This window comes from Lampetra planeri, chromosome 6 (genome assembly GCF_965212315.1).
Source record: "Lampetra planeri chromosome 6, kcLamPlan1.2.h2, whole genome shotgun sequence".
NCBI lineage: Eukaryota > Metazoa > Chordata > Hyperoartia > Petromyzontiformes > Petromyzontidae > Lampetra > Lampetra planeri.
Genome location: NC_136112.1, coordinates 2,238,262 through 2,258,218, shown reverse-complemented (window position 1 = coordinate 2,258,218; position 19,957 = coordinate 2,238,262). Strand labels below are relative to the sequence as shown.

Below are 19,957 nucleotides of genomic sequence, written 5' to 3'. Positions count from 1 at the left end.
GTGGCCTTTATGAGGTCGTCGTGACTTTGTTTTTCCTTCGGAAAATGTACGTCTCATTTTGGCTCTGCACCAGCGGCCTCACGACCTCCAAAGTGCTTTTGAAAGTCACCATTGGAACCTCCTTTGCCAGGAGCAACATATACTTGTTTTTTACCCTTTTATCTGGCAACAAAACTGACACCTTTTTTACAAGGAGTCATGTTTACATTGACCACAATACCTGCAGTCGGAATGCAAACAAAAAACACAACTCTGATAATGTATGCACTGTCCTTGAAATTGATTGGTGCCTTTTGGCGTCATCTGGTCCAACATTAACCTGCGTATAATCCGCATTTTTTTCCCTATCTTTGAATGTTTTTGTTTTATCCAGGTGTGCATCTGAGTGAAACATTTGTTTTTAAAGGTTCGTTTATTGTAATGGGCAGGATTAAATGTGCCAAGAATAATACGCAACCAGTTGAAGAGAACGACATCGCGATCGATTCACCATTGGCATCATAAAAAAAAACCACAACCTTGAACGTTTATACAAAATGGCGTCAATTGTAGACAGTTAAAAACCCACACGTTAAAGAAATGCGGTTTTGCGCTCGCATAAGCTGTTCGTAATCACAAATTCAATGCAATCATCACTTAGAAGAAAACTCGGCTAAGCTCACTCGAATGCTGCTTGTTAGGGGTGGGGGATGGAGGGGGGCCTCAATCTCATCCACCGAACCCCCCGCGCACCACCAGATAAGGACCACCGCATTGTTCATCTCCGCGGTGGTCCGTCTGCCTGGGGGGCGATATTCGGAAGCCAATGGAGCTATACACGTTGAAATCTAAATTGAAAACAAATTTCTTTAGAACTGCTTTTTGTGTTTAGTTTGTGTGTCCTTCCCCCACACCTCCGAAGAGCATGGTTTGCTGCGTACGGTGCGAAAGAAGTTACACACATAACATACTAAGAGCGCAGACTTAAACGATGGCGAATGACAAATATTTTTCTCTTCTGCTGCTGCTGACTCCGCTGCTCACGGTCGTGACCGTCAAGAAGAACGCGGGGTCTTAATTTGATCCCGGGCACTCATCCTCGCCCAGGCACTCGCCCTCGTCCGGGACCACTTTTGAGAGGAATATCCGAGGATGTTGTGGGCGACAAGGAAGGAGGTGAGATCGCGGCAGGCACCAAGGGAGACCTGGGACGACGACGACGCTCGTCGTCGCTTCTCGTCCCGGACAGAAGCCCGCGTGCGTTCCCCTCCGGCATGGCAGTTTCTCACGCTCGCTCGCACGCACAAACAGAGACCCCCAAAGCAGCACCAGCTAGTGGGCACCTATTAAGGAGAGCACAGTGCAAGTGCACACGGAGGAGTGGCGTGGCAAGCACCGTGCCCAGCACACACCAAACAAGGCACTCATTTAGGGCTGAGTGGAACCAGGGAATGCACAGAATCGGGTTATTATTCTCCAGGATTGACAGCAAAAGTGTGCTAACCAATACGCCATTGAAACAACGACGGCGACGTCTCCACGGAGCTTTTGTGCCAGGCTCGGTGCACCGCGAGACCACGTGAAGTGTCGAGGGCTTCCCAGGCAGGAGGCCACGGAACGAATCGAGGTATCGCATGTTATTTAGCAATGACAACGGGCAAACACGGCACCCGTGATTCACACTGTGCCAACCAACTTCACCAACACACGCGCACGCACACACACCGCTCACAGGGGGGGGGGGGGCGATGCCTGCGCTCGCTCGCGTTTCATTCGCCGTCGTCCGCTGCCGCTGCGCCATCGTGAGCGCCGTTATCAAGGCCCCTCTCCTCCCTCCTCCTGCTCCCGGCGCGTGCCTGGCGCCTCTGCCTCGGCCGCTCGTTATCGCCGCTCCCGTCGCCGCCGCCGCCGTCCCGGCGCTCCCTCGCCACCTCGTCGTTCTCCTCGTAGTCGCTGTCCACCCTGTCGTCGTCGTCGTCGTCGCCGCGCTCGTGCCTGCCCTCGTCCGACTCCTCGTCCGAGTCCTCGTCCAGGAAGTAGCGGTAGCCCTTGTTGCGGCGCTTGGGCTTGGGCAGGCGGGGCAGGCGCGGGCGGTGGCCGAGCGCCACCTTGCGCTCCATGTAGACGTAGCACGCGAGGGCCAACAGCAGGCACGCGAGGAGGAAGGACAGCTTCACCTGTACGGGGGGAAGGGGCGGGGGGGGGAGGGGGGGGAAGAAGTCTACAAGTCAGAGAAATGGTTTAGAAAATGAATTGAGCAATGTCTGAAGAGGTGTGGGCCCGGGACTTTATTTTTAATGGAATATCTTCCGGAGCACCACAACCCTCCACCACTACCCCCCTTCCCCCCCCCCCGCACGCCACAGGATCCCAAAGACAATGCCCCCCCCCCCCATATTTTCTGGAGCTCAGCCCCAGACAGCGAATAGCGCAGTTGGCTTGACCTGGTAAGATAAAACATTGTTTAGTTTTTTTTAGTGATTTGTTTACCTTTCCTACACTTTGCACTCCTGACCCCGTGCCCCTACTGGACAGCTGTGAAATAAAGAGCTTTATGACTCATCGGATTCCTGCTGCACCCCCCCCCCCACCCCTCGATGTGTCACCTTCATGTAGGAGACGTAGGTCGTCCACAGGTAGGTGATGAAGATGGCCACGGCTTGCCACCAGTGGTAGAGCGTGAAGATGAAGTCCTGCCGATCCTTGTCTTCGTACAGCATCCCCAGCAGGACTTACGACACGCACGTCACACGCACGTCACACGCACACGTGACACAACCGTTACACTGCCACACACGTTACAAGTTACGTGCTCATTCACACGCACGTTACACGCACGTTACACGCACGAATTATGAACAAACACAGTAACGAACACACTTATTTATTTCCCTCCCCGCCCTCCCACACCCGAGCACAATTGTGCTCCAGTTGTGCTCTTTGTTGTGATTAACTTTTTTGTTGCCGTTTGTACTTTTTTTTTCCATGCCATTTGATTTGCTTATTCATTTTTTGATTCAGAGGGATTTTCATTAACTCGGTAGTCGCTGTCTGGACAGATAGATGTTGGCCCTTACATGTGATTAACGTGCAGCGTTGTGGGATGCCAATTAGCACGAATGACGCTACATAAGTCGCCTTGCGATAAAGCGATTTTGAAATAGCCAGTTAAATACATTTACACTTATATTCGTTATGCGCGCACTCTTATTGAAATAACGCGCTCCAGCGCATTGACCACAGAGTGTATGGAACGTGCTGCGAACTCATCGTTAGTCAGGCGGCGAAGTTCAGTAGCGATGCCTGAGGTGCGGTACGGCAACCTCAAGCGCGGCCAGCATCAGCATCTTTTTAAGATCTTGTCCGCGTGAACTTTGTGTCGTGCACGCTTTCGCCTACCAATAAGCATCTCACTACGTGTTAAAAATATTTTTGCTTTACTTCATATTTTTCTTTAAATAGCCTAAATATCCTATTTAATTACATGTGTGGTGTAGTGAAAAACGCGGTGCGCACAGTTGACCGAGGCCAACTGAGGGCAAGCAGGTGCGCGTCTGCTAACATGGGGTTGCACGAATAAACCTCCACCTAATTAAAGGGCTAAGCGGGTGCAAACCGCGTCGACCGGTTGTGCACTGACACCGGAGGTGTTGCCAGGGAGAGGGAGATAAGGGTTGATTAATGGGCTGACAGGCGCCAGCCTGGCGAGGCTTAAAGAGGCACACGAGAGCTCTCGGATAATTGGACGTGTGTGAACGGAGCAGAGTTAGTTGTTGCTGGGGACAAGAGTAAAGACATCTCGCCGCTGCCGCTCAAGCCGTCAACGGACCTCAACATTCGCGAGTCGCCGGGTAGGTGGTGGTTGATCCCCCCGCCCGGGACAGACGAGTGAGTGGGTCCCAGGGAGCGTAGGCGAGGGCAGCAGTAGAGTGTGAGAAGCCTCTGTGTGGAGAAGCTGCTGGGGCGCTGTTGTGCAAGCCTCTGTGTGGAGAAGCTGCTGGGGCGCTGTTGTGCAAGCCTCTGTGTGGTGAAGAAGCTATGTACTGAGACGCTGTGTGCGAAGCCTCTGTGTGGTGAAGAAGCTATGTACTGACACGCTGTGTGCGAAGCCTCTGTGTGGTGAAGAAGCTGTGTGTGGAGTCGTTGTGTGCGAAGCCTCTGTGTGGTGAAGAAGCTGTGTGTGGAGTCGTTGTGTGCGAAGCCTCTGTGTGGTGAAGAAGCTATGTACTGAGACGTTGTGTGCGAAGCCTCTGTGTGGTGAAGAAGCTGTGTGCGGAGTCGTTGTGTGCGAAGCCTCTGTGTGGTGAAGAAGCTGTGTGTGGAGTCGTTGTGTGCGAAGCCTCTGTGTGGTGAAGAAGCTGTGTGCGGAGTCGTTGTGTGCGAAGCCTCTGTGTGGTGAAGAAGCTGTGTGCGGAGTCGTTGTGTGCGAAGCCTCTGTGTGGTGAAGAAGCTGTGTGCGGAGTCGTTGTGTGCGAAGCCTCTGTGTGGTGAAGAAGCTGTGTGTGGAGTCGTTGTGTGCGAAGCCTCTGTGTGGTGAAGAAGCTGTGTGCGGAGTCGTTGTGTGCGAAGCCTCTGTGTGGTGAAGAAGCTGTGTGCGGAGTCGTTGTGTGCGAAGCCTCTGTGTGGTGAAGAAGCTGTGTGCGGAGTCGTTGTGTGCGAAGCCTCTGTGTGGTGAAGAAGCTGTGTGCGGAGTCGTTGTGTGCGAAGCCTCTGTGTGGTGAAGAAGCTGTGTGCGGAGTCGTTGTGTGCGAAGCCTCTGTGTGGTGAAGAAGCTGTGTGCGGAGTCGTTGTGTGCGAAGCCTCTGTGTGGTGAAGAAGCTGTGTGCGGAGTCGTTGTGTGCGAAGCCTCTGTGTGGTGAAGAAGCTGTGTGCGAGTCGTTGTGTGCGAAGCCTCTGTGTGGTGAAGAAGCTGTGTGCGGAGTCGTTGTGTGCGAAGCCTCTGTGTGGTGAAGAAGCTGTGTGCGGAGTCGTTGTGTGCGAAGCCTCTGTGTGGTGAAGAAGCTGTGTGCGGAGTCGTTGTGTGCGAAGCCTCTGTGTGGTGAAGAAGCTGTGTGCGGAGTCGTTGTGTGCGAAGCCTCTGTGTGGTGAAGAAGCTGTGTGCGGAGTCGTTGTGTGCGAAGCCTCTGTGTGGTGAAGAAGCTGTGTGCGGAGTCGTTGTGTGCGAAGCCTCTGTGTGGTGAAGAAGCTGTGTGCGGAGTCGTTGTGTGCGAAGCCTCTGTGTGGTGAAGAAGCTGTGTGCGGAGTCGTTGTGTGCGAAGCCTCTGTGTGGTGAAGAAGCTGTGTGTGGAGTCGTTGTGTGCGAAGCCTCTGTGTGGTGAAGAAGCTGTGTGTGGAGTCGTTGTGTGCGAAGCCTCTGTGTGGTGAAGAAGCTGTGTGCGGAGTCGTTGTGTGCGAAGCCTCTGTGTGGTGAAGAAGCTGTGTGCGGAGTCGTTGTGTGCGAAGCCTCTGTGTGGTGAAGAAGCTGTGTGCGGAGTCGTTGTGTGCGAAGCCTCTGTGTGGTGAAGAAGCTGTGTGTGGAGTCGCTTGGGAGCAGAGCTGCCGAGGGCAGGATAGGTGAGATGTAGCGTAGAGACGAGTGTAAGAAGTTAGGTCGCAGTGACCGTGTAGATAGTTCTAAGAGTGCCTACAACTGGTGCAAGAATAGGTTCATAAAGTGTAAGCAGGTGACTTGTTACAACGTGTCCGTCTGAGTGATTTTACACTACACTTGTATGGTAGCATTAAAAATATAATCTGTAACTGTAACCAGTAAAATATGTAGACGAGATTCGACCACGTGCTCTTCCAAAACCCAACCATTTCCTTTGTTTCTTATGTGAAAATTATGTTTCGTTTACGTAATTATGAGTTACGCGCCGTTTTTTTCAGGAACACAACCCCCGCGTAAAACGAGAGGTAGCCGTATCTCTGCCGGCCAGCCAGCCGGCCCCTCCCCGCCCACACTCACTGCTGAGGCCCGTCTTGTTGAGGCCGCTGCCCACCCCCCAGAGCACAGCGACGGTGTAGACGAAGTACCGCTGCGAGAGGTCGCGCGGGGTCGGCGCCCAAGCGTACAGCACCACGATGAGCACCAGGTGCAGCGCCGCGCCGGCGTACAGGCACGTGCAGCGCGGCGCACGCAGCTGCCCCAGCGACAGCAGGCTGCCCAGGCCCGCCGCCACGCCGTACGCCATCAGAATGGTGCCCATCGACTCCAGCCCGAGCGAGCACACGCCGTACGACTGCACGGGCATCATAGGGATGGTGGGGGAGGGCACCGGGTCGGGGGTTGATATTGGAGGGGAAAAAAATAACGGTTTGCATTTTGAAGTGTTGTTCGGTGTTCTAGTTTGGCTGATGCAATTTTTCATAGGATTATTGCCCAGCTATGCTATCGTGATTCATTCTCGGATTTAAAAAAACCTGTAAATGTTGTTCCCCCCAAACGTTATCCCGACCGTGCAATCGGCATCACGAGACGAATCGTCGATCCGTAGCTCCCGCAGAGCGGCACAACGGTGCCTCGCGTCGGAGAGTGGCACAAACTGCCCAGCGGCCCAAGCAGCTATGGCAGAGCTACCTCCGACGACATCCCTCCAAGTGAGGCCCTTTCACACCGCACAAGGGCAGCACGTTCCCACCTGCCTATGGCACTGAGAGTACTGGAATTCTGCTCAATGAAGTCCAAAAATAAATTGAATAGTATGGGGGCGGGAGGGGGTTGTGCAGTCATTGGCGACCTGGCTGAGACCGTCCACTCGCAGTTTGAGAAGCCAGTTTCATCGTGGGGAACTGCCTGGATTTCAAACCAGGATCTCAGCAGTACTAGCTCAGGTCTCTGAAGACCTCGTACAATCATAATGCCAACTCGTAGCGTGCCACCGCCCTGCCGTGCAGCATCCTTTCATCGCTCTCGTAGAGAGAGAGCGACTCGGAGGTGCGAGGAGGAACCACAGACGAGCGGGAAAAGCAACCAGGCGGTGAGCCGCCACCGAATTCCCTCCCAAGCTCTGCCGTCCTCTACATATTTAAGGCGTTACCAGCCAATTCATGAGAATGTGTGCGTCGGAAGAAGCCGCAGCACCGGGAGAAAACCTACGCCTGCAAGGGTCGCATCACTCACATACAGAGAGAAGAACAGGTGGGAGTCCACGTTTGCTCGAACCGCATTCTCACAACAAGCAAGGCCACAGGGCACCTCCTCGACAACCCACAGGAAAGGGAGTTCGACAGCGTTCACGTGGTGATCCAACAACCCTCGCTGCCTCCACTTCGCCAAAGGATCAGAGGCCTCTGAGCCGCCCGGCCGTTATTGAATTTCCCAGCACGGCGACGGGGCGGTCGTCGCGACCCAACGCCTCGCCGCTTGTCCCACCCTCACCAGGGTGAAGCCCGTGCACACGAAGAGGATCTCGAAGCCGCTGTAGATGAAGAAGGGCAGCAGCAGGCGCAGGCGGTAGTCGCGCATGTGCTTGAACGGCAGCTGGAAGATGTTCCCCCAGCCGATGCTGCGCAGGTCGATCTCCTCCGTGGGCCGGTACGCGGCGCCGCACAGCAGCAGCATCTGAGCGCGAGCACCGGCATGAAAAGTAAACAGTAAAACCTTGGCTTGCGAGTAACTTGGTCTGCGAGTGTTTTGCAAGACGAGCAAAAAATTTCAATAAATTTTTATTTGATAAACGAGCGAGGTCTTGCAGTACGAGTAGTACGTGTACACGCTTTGTCTGCCGAGCGTCACGTGATCACAACTCATATACGAGTGCTTTGATATACGAGTGCTTTGATATACGAGTGCTTTGGATAACAAACACGTTTCCGGAACGAATTATGCTCGCAATCCAAGGTTTTACTGTACTCATTTTTAGTTTTACGCACTCCACCATCTACCACAAGGGGGAGATTTGCTTACTTCACATATCTGTACCTCAACATAAAAAAAATTTAACAGTATACCTTTTTTTTTTACACATCCCAAACGGACAATTCGCCTCCTTCATATATATATCCCTTAACATAAAAATATATACATCAGAAAGTATACATATTTCTATTTTTTTTTACACATCCGACCATCTGGCCTTTTTGGGAAGTGCATCCTATAAAGCAGTACTGGTTCAACACATCAAGTGAATCAGGTTTACTTTTACAAACGCTGGCGATCTGTCAGATATTCTATAGGCAAGAGGCCCTTTCTCTATTAGCTACGGGTCCTACTTTAACGCAAAATTATATAATGCACAACGCTTAATAATAATTAGCGTCTCTATGGAGAATGTCACAAAATAAATCATCGGAGGTGGCATTGCCTGCTTATTTACTTTGCTACTTATATTTCTCCACAGCGACGCTAATGAGTGTTTAGTGTGAATGGGTTAGGCGTGGGAACACCGCCGCACATGCCGTCTGTCTACGTTTGATGCCGGAAGCAAGTCCGCTCAGCTGCTGCGCGGCAGAAAACCATTGTTGCTCCGGGCTGCCAAACTCCCAAGGTACGATGTCCAACGTTCCGCTTCACATGCCAAAGAAGCTCCCAGCACATGGAGCCGAACAACACGCAGTCCGAGCCGCAGACCCCGCCGAGTTCTGTGCGGCACCGCCACAGACTGCTCGCATCCACGTGTTTCCGAAACACCCATACCCAGCAAACGTGCAACGTTGCACACCAACGTGGGCATGTGGCTGGAACCGTAACATTTTTCTATGTCCGTGTCACCGTCCACAGGGATCAGGTTAAGTGTACCGTCTCCCGTTGGACTTTGACAACATGGACTTGAAGAAACAGTTTTTACCGAGGTACAAAGCCTATTTCTACCCAGGTGAAAGGGGGCGGTTGAGCGACGTGGGGGGGTGGGGGGGCAGGGAGGGTGCTACCATCATCATGGCGAGGAAGGCGACGGCCATGAGCACGCTCTCCACGATGATGAGGTGCATGCTCTTGGGAAGACGCTCCAGCACCGTGTTGTTGAAGCCATCGATCGTTCCCCTCTCTCTCGTGCCTGCGCAAGCACACAAACGAAGATCCCCCATGTGACCTTCGCACGCCGTTAAGTCAAGTGCAGCTTGTGAGCCTACCGTTTGAAGGCCGACACGGCGGCGTGCGAGGGGGTGGTGTGTCTCGCACCAATAGGCCGGCTGACCGACCGACCGGCCGCCTTTGTCTCCCAAAAATATATTCGCACACCGCACCGGGGCCTCATTTATTGAACACATGCATGCACACAAACACCAAAAAAACGAAGACAAAGTTACCCCATGTAGCCTTTAAGTTACCGGTCAACTCTCTTAAATCTCTCCTGTTGGAGCAATGGGAGGAGGGATGGCTGCCGTTGTTGCCCCACCACAGTAGGCCCTCATTTAATGCTGGGTCAACTTAGGGGAGGCCCAGGGCCTGCTCACGACAATCTCCATTGTCGTTAACCATGGCTGCGAAAACTGAACTCCGATTACTGGATTCGTAGCGCAGTGGTTAGAGCACAGTGGTTAAAGCACTGCCCTACCACACAAATACACACACACACGTCAGCATGAACATACCCACACACACATAAGCAGAGGTTCCTCTCTTTAGTTCCCTGTGTCTGGTGTGTTTCGCTTTCGTGGCCCGAACCGAGCACTATGCCGGATAAAAGCAGCTAATTTTCCTAAGATTTTGTCAAAGTCTGGGGCACGTGTTAATCTCGAGCAATACCGACCGGCAAGCGAGTCGAGTCTGTGCCACTTTTAATCCCTGTGTTCACAAACGCGCCCCCCCGGCCCCCTTCATGAATACGTCCCCCACTGTACGCACAAAGCGAATCCACAAAGCCACGTGCTAAAGCGGCACGCCGCGAGACTTCCCCGCCAAAGCCACTGCCGACTCATTTTTAACGTCACGTCGGCCAGGCTGGAGGCAGACGGAGCTCAATAGCCACCGGCAATTTGTATCGCACCCCCCCCCCCCCCCCGATGGTTTATATTAAACCCAGCTTAGAGCAGCCACCTGCGCCGGACCACAATTCTCAGCTGCGTCTCCTAACAGATTAAAATAACATTCCATCTTTTCTCTCTCTCTCTCGATCGCATTAGCTTTCATTTTGGATTTTCTGCTCTCATTCAAATGTCACGTGGGGTAAAACGACGCAACGCGTGACATTGCCACAAGGGGTGAGCACACAGATACTATGGGCTTCTCGGAGGCAATTTCACCGCAAAGCCGGAGACCACATGTTTATCCTATAAACATGCCAACGCTGGGCCAACGTTGGCATCTTTTGTGGATCTCGTAGGGCTTCACCCGGGCTAGAGACTCATTCGAGTCAATGCACAAAACGCGTTCTGACTGAGAAAAGCCACGATTTAACCGCAGCTGGTTGCCAGCTTCCCCATTGCGCTGCCTCCCATAACTGAGCATTTCCTCGTGGCTTTGCAGCTGGGCCTGCACAGCCGAGGGAGCCTGCAGGAATACGGGTTTCAAGTTTCTAAGTTGATTCTGCATAACCAGGCGAGCACTCAAGAGACCAGGATGAGCCTCATTTGCAAGAGAGAGCCGGGGGAATTCGTCTGCCCAGTGACGGGGGCAATTACTGCTGTGTACAGTCCCGACTGAGTAATTTGTAAGTGAGCGTACGACGTTGTTCACCAACGCCGTGGGATGGAGACTGCAGTGAGTGGTACGTCACTGGGTGGCTCTGGAGGGGGGGCGCTATTACCACTTCAAAGCGGTCGATCAAGACTGTGGAAATCCTGGGGTTAGAATCGGCTGGTTTCAGCTGTATATTATTATATTATTGAAGTGAACACATTCGTCAATAACAGCACCTTGAAAAACAAGACGTGTATAATGGGCGACGTTTTGGGAAATGGCCCGTCTTCAGGGCAAATAAGAGAGGGGCCACTGCCCAAAACGTCACCTATTATATACTTTAATTTTAATAATATACTTTTTATTTTTCAAGGCCACAGTGTCATTGATGAATGCATGAGGATTTTTTGTTGTTAATTGAACTTCGGTACCGCTGCCAACGCAGTATCAGCAGCAGCAGCAGCATCACCAAATAATGTGTCCATTATTAAAGTGTGTTCTCACGTTGCGACGAGCTGATGGAATGTTACATTTTCACTTAATTCTGTCAATCCCAGCTCTGTATGAGAATGAAACACCGTGGATCGATTTGAGAATGCGACGACCGTTCGCCGGACGGGAAGACTGCCTGAAGTAGAGTCGCGCGACATCGTCCTCTGACGTCATCTGACACAAGGTGATGCACCGCTCACCGCAGCCGAGTTCCACGAACACATTTGTTCATCTCTTGACGTGACGTCGATGGCGCCACGTGAACGTATGAAGATTATTTTTGTTTGTTAAATGTCGATAGTTACACTGAACTCTAAATCAATTCGGAAAATGTCTCTCCTCGTGACCATTCAACTCGCAATGGGGCACACTCTTAGGTTTCTTTGGTAAAGTCACGTAGGTAAAAAATAAAATTAAAATTAAGAAAAGTAATAATATAAATAAAATAATAATTATTACTTTCATTCATTTTAATTTTATTTTTTACCTACGTGACTTTACCGAAAAAAAAAACAAAGAGTATGAGTCCTTGCAGTCACGAAAGCTTCAAATCTAGAATCGCAATGGGGCACACACAAGCGCGCGCTTGTTTGTCGGCGCCCACGTTCATCACGTTCATCACGTTCACCGTGCGGCTGAGCAGCTGGCTAATGTCCGTCTTCGTCTGCAGGGCCTACCGCAAACCTTGACGTTGTAGAGGGTGTGGTTGTAATTGTTGAGGTGTTGCTTGATGAAGAACTCAAAAGGCATCTGGGCCCACACGAAGCTCAACTGTTGAGGGGAAAGAAAAAAAGGGAACGGGAAACGGTGGATGCAGACTCAAACTAGGGCTGAATGATTAATCGATTTGAAATCGAAATTTGAAACAATGCGATTAGCAAATCGCAAAGGCTGCGATTTTTGCGATTTGAAAAGTCCTATTACTTTCTTATTGGAATTGTATTATTTATTATTATATATATATAACATAGAACAATTGTTCTATGTTTGATAAATACATGTTGGAAGCAATTCATATATTTTAAGTTCTCATCCTTGCATTACAATATATAGAGCAGTTCATATTTTGATGGTATCATGTGGTAATGCTCCATCACATGTTATAAATCTATTACACAGTGAATATTGAACTGAAGCTTCACTTTAAAAAATTAAATCGCAAATCAAATCGCAATCGCAATATCTGTCAGAAAAATCGCAATTACATATTTTCCCCAAATCGTTCAGCTCTAACTCAAACACGAGCGGCACAATCGAGCGTGTGTGCGTGTGCACGGGCACACATCGGTTAGCGCGCTGCGCTATGAACCCAGCGACCCAAGTTCGATTCCCGCTCATGGTCAACACCAGTCACGATTAACTAAAGCGGTCCTGAAACTCCCGAGGTCAACTCATCCTCAAATGAGTACCTAGTGCGGTGTGTAAACATCACCACGAGTGAGACAAAGGCGGTCCGGCGTGGTGCTGACCACCCACTCCCTTGTGTGCCGTGCCGGCCTTCATAGGTGCTCGCTAACAGCACTTGTCCCAACAGTCTGTTGAGGCTATACGGGGGATCTTTGTCTTTGTGTGTGCGCATGCACGCACATTTGTGGGTAGCGACAGTAGTGGTCAGCAGCATTCAGCGCGCTGCGTCGCTATGAACCCGTCGCTCCCGAGTTCAATTCCTGGTCACGACCGATAACAGTGGCGAATATCTGAACTGGTCGTGGGCCTCCGCTATGTCGACTCAGCCTTCAATTAGGGCCCGGTAAGCTGTGTAAACATCAGCACTGGGGAGACAAGAGCACGGCAATTTAAGACCGCGGCAGAATAGTGGGAGAACTATATCGCGCTGTCACCCTCGCTAGGAATCGTCAGCGCAGCAATGCTGCGGCCTTGCGCCTCGGGGGTCTTGGTCAAGGCCTCCCTGCCCGCTGTGGCGACAGTGGCACCATGTGAGGGCGACAGGAAACCAAACTGTTAACGTCTTTCGTGACGTAACAATAAACTTGGACGAGGGACAAACGGACAGGCGCCGCACCATCGGCACGTCAGCGCAAATCTCCCCCGCGCGCCAAACGACCGCGGACTCACCATGAAACAGGAGTAGAAGATGGCTTGGAAGATGATGATGTACCTGTGGCAGACTCCCTTCACCTGCCTATCCTCCTCCTCCTGCTGCTCCTTGTAGTTTGTGTACTCGTGGTATTTCTGGGCCATCCTGGGACGGGTGGTAGCAACAACAAACAAAAACGACAACAAATCAGAAGACGTTTCTGGCCCCCCATCCTTTTCATTCAACGGTTCGGAACGCAAGGCCTCCGCAAATTTGTCTCCTTGCTGGCGACGGAAACATGGGCATGGCTGCTGCTTTTTTTTCTCACTGCCATAAATGGGACAGGATGGGAAATGCACCCTGATGGATTTCATTGGACACTTTGAATTTTCCGAGAAGGGTTTGGTGTGAAAATTTGGTGGAAAAAAGGGCACCGTCTGAAAATTCTGCCATGGAATTTTCCACTTTCGGGAAGCGAAGCGGCGTTGCCGGTGCCACGAGAGGCCCATGCTGTTGGGGCCTCACCGCGTGATGTAGTTCCCCAGCGATGCCCAGAGCGGCACGATGACGGAGCCGATGGCCACCGCGGCCGGCACCAGCGTGTACTTCCGCTCCCAGTAGTTGGTGGAGACGAAGAGGGCATAGATTCCCGTGGCCAGGAACATCACCCACTTGGTGCCGAAGAACCTACGAGGGGACGTCGCGAGGGACAATGTGAGGGGCAGTACAAGGGGAGACATGAGGGATAACGTGAGGAGCGACGTGGGTAGCAAATTGAGGCGTGACATGTGACGGGGGAGGGGGGGGGCAATAAGAATCGAGACGCAAGGGGTGAGGTGAGAGGTGATGTGAAGGGCAACACGAGGGGTGAGACAAGGGCCTGGGCCAGGGCAGCTCACTCCAGTCACACAGGAACCCAGGACAATAAACTCTTCTAAGGTGCATTACTTGAATGGTGAGTGTCAACAGTCGCTTTTACTTACCTGAGAGTGTTTACAGAGCCACATTACCGAATTAGCATCCCAAACCTTATTTTTTTCTTTTTATTCTCCCATGGCTCTGAAGGCATTTGAATGCACCGTTGCAATGGTAAATTCTTCACCTCAACTAAATTAATATTTTAGAGCGCTTTGTCAACCCGCCACTGCTGGATGAAGAACTCCCCATGCAGTCGCTGTCTTCAGGGTTGTTTTGAAAATACTTCACCGTGCCGGTCATCATGGGTTGGATAATAAAAGAGGGAACACAGAGACTGGTTCACATTATCATTCAGAAGTGGTGTAAGCCATGGCCATGGCCGGGAATCGAACTCGGGTCACTCGGCTCTTGGTGCAGTGCGCTAGCGCTGCACCAAGTATACCATCTTCCCTTTTGTTATGCTCCCATTTTTACTTCCTCGTACCGTTTCCCATTTTGGCCGCCGCCACCGCCGTCGTGTATCTCTGGCCTTACGTTCTGCAATCGGGTTTTGTCTGTTGCCTCGTTTGAAAAACCGTGGATCGAATATTTTTTTTTACGCGGAGGCGAGACGCTGCGAGCACCTGATGAGCATGGGCGTGTAGCAGAGCCCCACGAGTGGCGTGATGTTGATGCCCATGAGGATCTTCTCGTCGATGTCCTGCAGCCCCACGTTGCTGTACTTGACGTCGCGGTACGTGCTGTCGTAATGGAGGATGAACTGCATCTGGATCAGGCCTGCACGCGCGGGCAGGCGATGGGGGGGTCAATCGCAGGGGTCGAGCCGAGGTCAGAATTACAGGGCTTTCAATACGTAAGAGTAAAAATACTCAACGTGTGTCAAGAACACTATGGCCTTAAAAATTAAACAAATAATATAATGGGCGACGTTTCGGGCATTGGCCCTTCTTTATAGCACAACATTCTCGAGGCCAGAGGGATAGAGTGGATATGCACTGAGGACTCCACTAAACACCACGGGGACTGATAAGAATTACATTTGAAAAATGTTTTTTGATGACCAGTTGTTAAATTGCCATGTGAATAGAGATATCTAATCGTAGCTATTGAGTAAAAAACAACCCCTGTCAATAGTCACAAAGTATTCCTAAACAACTGTATTTAAATTAAAAGTTAAATTATAAAATGTTGCTGGCACATTGCATTGTGGGACAATCTTGTGCTGAGGACGAGGCACACTCCACTTTGCAGCGCACTCAAGTTATCTTGACATTCCAAACCACACAGGCCTTCAATATAGGCCAGATTTCGCCCAGATTCAAGCACAGGATTATCAGCGGTGTCGGATCAGTGTCTCGGACACGACCACTATGAGCCTCCTGAGTCACACGGGTACTTCGGTGAGGCCCAGCTTGTGTGCACGCCGTTCAGTATTGGGAGTGGGACCGTGGCGCCGCTATGCGCGGGCCTACCCAGGTAGACGGAGTAGGTGAGCATCGCGCCCACGCTTGCCGAGATCACGTTCTTGATGACGCCCAGTCGCTTGCGACGGAAGTACTTCCTCTCCTCCTCCTCCTCGTTATAATTGGGGTCGATGCTGTTGAGGAGGTCATCGTCTGGAAGGTCCTGCGGGACGCGCATACAGACACAGCGTCTCCCCTGTTACAGCCTTTGTAGCACACGTGAGGAACTTGTTCTTAGTTTACTGAGGACCGAACAGAACTTTCAAATAACTACGCATTAACACCCACTCCGTCACTTCTGTTACTACAAAAAGCCCTTGTAGGCACAGAAGTGGCTGACCACACTAAGTTAGAAACATGGTGTTATTTCCAGGTCGAAAATATATTTCCCCCTCTAGAGCCCGATTAGTGCGGTTGAAGATGTTTGCGGCGACGGATAAACATTGTTTTCTGGCCGTTTCGAAGTGGTGGACCTCATGTAGCTGTATGAATTAAAGTTGTGAGCTTTATCCGGACCACAGGCCATATGTTCGACATCCCTGCTGTATAAGAATCAGCGGGTCGATGATGGTAGTGAGCACCTATTAAGGCCTGCAAGGCACATGAGGGAGTCTTGTGGCCAGCACAATGCCCAGCCTTCATACCAAGCCTTGTGCTCATTTAACGCTCAGATGACATTGGGCAGGCCCAGGTCTCGTGTACATATCGTTTTCGCCACTGATGATAGCCATGGCTGAGAAATGAATTACGGTTGACAAATTCATAGAACAGTGAGTTAACCACTGCACCACCACTCCCATCTCCCAGACGAAAGTGATCTGCCTTTGTGCCATGTAGAAGGACCATTGCCTGAAACGTCACCGATTATGTTTTTTCTTTTGAGGGCCACGATGTTCATGATGACCGAGTCTCACATTTTGGAAAACAACATTCGTTGCATAGAAATTTCACTTAATCTTATAACATTAAATACATCTAAAATTAAATACTTATAATGCATCACGAATTATTAAATGCACATTATTTATCTTTAACATGTATAGACAATCGACGGCTCTCAATTTGTGTTTTTGGGGGGTGCAACGGCCCCCTTTTACCCCTCCGCCTCCCTCAACTTTTCGTGCAGCATTCTGGGTAATTGTTTTGGTCATGAGGGACAGGTTCACTATGTTACTTACTTTATTGCTACTTTAAACACTGTAATGTGCAGCCGGTTCTTCCGGTTCACAAGTGTTTTTTTTTTTTAACACATCTGGGACATCATCTCATGCAGCAGTGGGTGCAGAACAGAGAACTGTACACAAATTTGAATTACCAATACGCACATTAAATATTTCAACGCACCATACCAATATGGCATTATTGCATGATCTGGTTACCGTTAATGCTGTAAGGTCATGTCCCTTGTGATTGCTTTCAAGTTCCGGTGTATGCCTGGCAGGCTGTGTCTGCATCAGGTGTTGAGAGTGTAAATTGACACTTTACGGACGCAATTACATGGCTGACCTACCCCAATTTACTTAAGCATATCCCCAACACTCTGGTAGTGCTATAAATATGAACGTGGCTCTGGTCACCTTCACGGTCAACTACGTGGTCAACTGCGTGGTCAACTTCACGGCCAACCACGTGGTCAACTGCGTGGTCATCTTCCTGGTTAACTGCACGGCCAACTGCAAGGTTAGCTTGGGATCAAAGGCAACGAAGGAGACAGGGAAGAAAGAGGCAACGTGGAGAGGATGGTGTGAATGACGATGGCAACAGAGGTAAAGTGGACGAAGGTGTTGATAGAATGTGAATGGTGGTTTGGCTGTAATGTAACTAATGATGAAGATTGGATGAGCATGATGATGTAGGTCTTCAGTAGAACGATGATGATGATGATTATTTAGATGGGATGGGAATGTATGTAGAGGATAATGATATACAGTAATACCTTGGATTGCGAGTAACTTGGTCTGCGAGTGTTTTGCAAGACGAGCAAATGTTTTAAATAAATATTAAATTGATAAACGAGCGAGGTCTTGCAATACGAGTAGTACGCATACGCTTTGTCTGCCAAGCGTCACGTGATCACAACTGATATACGAGTGCTTTGATATACGAGTGCTTTGGATTACAAACACGTTTCCGGAATGAATTATGCTCGCAATCCAAGGTTTTACTGTAGATGGCATTTGTTCATGTAAATTATTGTGTATATTGTATGTGCTCATGAGAATAATGATATAGTTGGGTTGTGAGTGAAGATGGTGACGAGATGTTAATGATGATATCGATGGGCTGTGATCATCATCAGAATGGTGATGTTGTAGTCAGGTGTCGAATGATGATGGCGATGCGATGTGGAGTCACCGTGGGATGATGCTGCTGCTGCTGATCGTCAACTCCGTGCTGCTGATGATGTTGGATCAAGTTCTCTCGGACAACCTCGCCATTGATCGACGCGATGTGATCGACGTCCAACAGGTAATCCGGCTCTGCCACCGCCATCACGGGACGTGTTGTGATGGGGGCCACGCGATCTGGAATCGAACCATCACGCGGTGAGTTCGGAGTACAACAACAACAGTCACCATTCGACACCGAGCGGCGGTTCCGTCACCGCAGCGCTTGTGCCAGGCTGGGTGCACCTTGAGGCCACGTGAAGTGTAGAAGGCTCGCTGCTGACATGTCACCGGACAGACCCAGGTTTTATGGGTGAACCGCAAATACAAAGCTCCCCTGTATAGCCTGAACAGACTTGGGGCAAGTGCTGTTAGCGTGGGTGGCCAACACCACGCACGGCCGCCTTTGTCTCCTTAGTAGCGATGTTTACGCACCACACCAGGTACGCATTTGAAGCTGAGTCGACCTAGGGGAGGTCTGATTTTGTCTGTAATAAGGCATGTGAGTGTGTGCATGCACATATCAAGCAAGCAGCAGCATGCAAGATCACAGAGACAGTAGCATGATAAGTACCAATTATCAAAATTAATACATAAAACCGTTTTTGTTCAGTAACATAATTGTTCATCTCCTTGGTTCTTTCGGTAAAGTCACGTAGAAGGGAAGTAATAAAATAATAAAAATAAAACGTAATAAAATAATTCTCACGACGTTTCGGCCACAACGCAAGCAGCCGTCCTCAGGTGAAACCCAGGTCTGTCGAGGCGACAGACGCTGTCGCCTCGACATCGTGGTGTGCCGGGTGTGTAGGAGCCCCCCACCCCACCAGCTCCTACCAAGGGTGTAGCAGAGGAGGAGGACTCGAAAGTGAAACTGCGACCGATCCCACAGTACCCATCGTGCCTGGCAATGTGCAACTCTTATACACGCGGAGGGAATGATTGACAGCACAAGAACAACATCAAACAAAAGCTACTGCAGCGGTGACAGCTGCCTGTGAGTGATCAACACGAGAGAGAGAGGGGGGGGGCATTGTCGTGCTTAGCAGCTGCGAGACACATTACAAGCATAAAGTCAGGTTTATTGCAAACATAAATCGATATGCAAAGGGTAAACTTGTTAGGGGTAAATTAATCGGGAGAGGGGGGGGGGTCACAAAACATGTGGACCACGTCGTACTGCAAGTTTATGGTGCGATGATGATGTGATGTGTTCCGAGTAAAATAAACAATCGGGAACTGTGAACGCTTTACCTGTCAGAAGACGTCTTGCTGCCCTTTTTCTGTGCCACCGGTCACCTGGGATGATGGAGGGTGGTTGATGTTGATGATGATGCCTCTTGGATAATAACAATTATCTGTGGAACAAGTGGCGAGCCAAGTTGGGGCATGGGGAGAGAAGTTTATTTCACTTCCTTACTTTGACGACACAGGAAACGTGGGCGAGATACTGTACACGTGCACACAGACACGCAGAGACCGCGCGCACAGACACGCACACACACACACAGCACGCGCACACAGACACACACAGTACACACACAGCCCTCACACACACATAGCGCACACACACACAGTACACACACACACAGTACACGCACACACACACACAGCACACACACACAGCACGCGCACACAGACACGCACACAGCACACACACACGGCACACACACAGAGACACGCACACACACACAGCACACACACACACAGTACGCACACACAGCCCTCACACAGACACACACATACACACACACAGCACGCACACACACATCACACACAGCCCTCACACACGGCACGCACACACACACACAGCACGCACAGCACACACACAGCACAAACACGGCACACACACAGAGACACGCACACACATACAGCACGCACAGCGCACACACACACAGCACACACACACAGCACGCGCACACAGACACGCACACACACACAGTACACACACACATAGCACACACACACAGTACACACACACAGTACACACACAGCACTCCCACAGCACACACACACAGCACGCACACACATCATACACACACAGCACTCACACACCGCGCACGCACACAGACACAGCCCTCACACACACAGCACACACACAGCACACACACACACACAGCCCTCACACACAGATAGCACA

General features: G+C 50.7%; 1 protein-coding gene across 1 annotated transcript; it reads right to left on the bottom strand.

The window, feature by feature from the left end:
* Positions 1-393: 393 nt before the first annotated feature.
* Positions 394-19,267, bottom strand: LOC144719384 (protein unc-93 homolog B1-like). Its single transcript, XM_078595256.1, has 12 exons — positions 19,072-19,267; positions 17,786-17,955; positions 15,440-15,593; positions 14,591-14,744; positions 13,575-13,736; positions 13,088-13,214; positions 11,689-11,782; positions 8,830-8,954; positions 7,340-7,522; positions 5,927-6,200; positions 2,586-2,710; positions 394-2,156 (listed from the first exon to the last, which is right to left on the bottom strand). The coding sequence occupies exons 2-12, from the start codon at positions 17,921-17,923 to the stop codon at positions 1,749-1,751; spliced, it is 1,944 nt and encodes a 647-aa protein (XP_078451382.1). The 5' UTR covers positions 17,924-17,955; positions 19,072-19,267; the 3' UTR covers positions 394-1,748.
* Between the last annotated feature and the right edge of the window lie 690 nt (positions 19,268-19,957).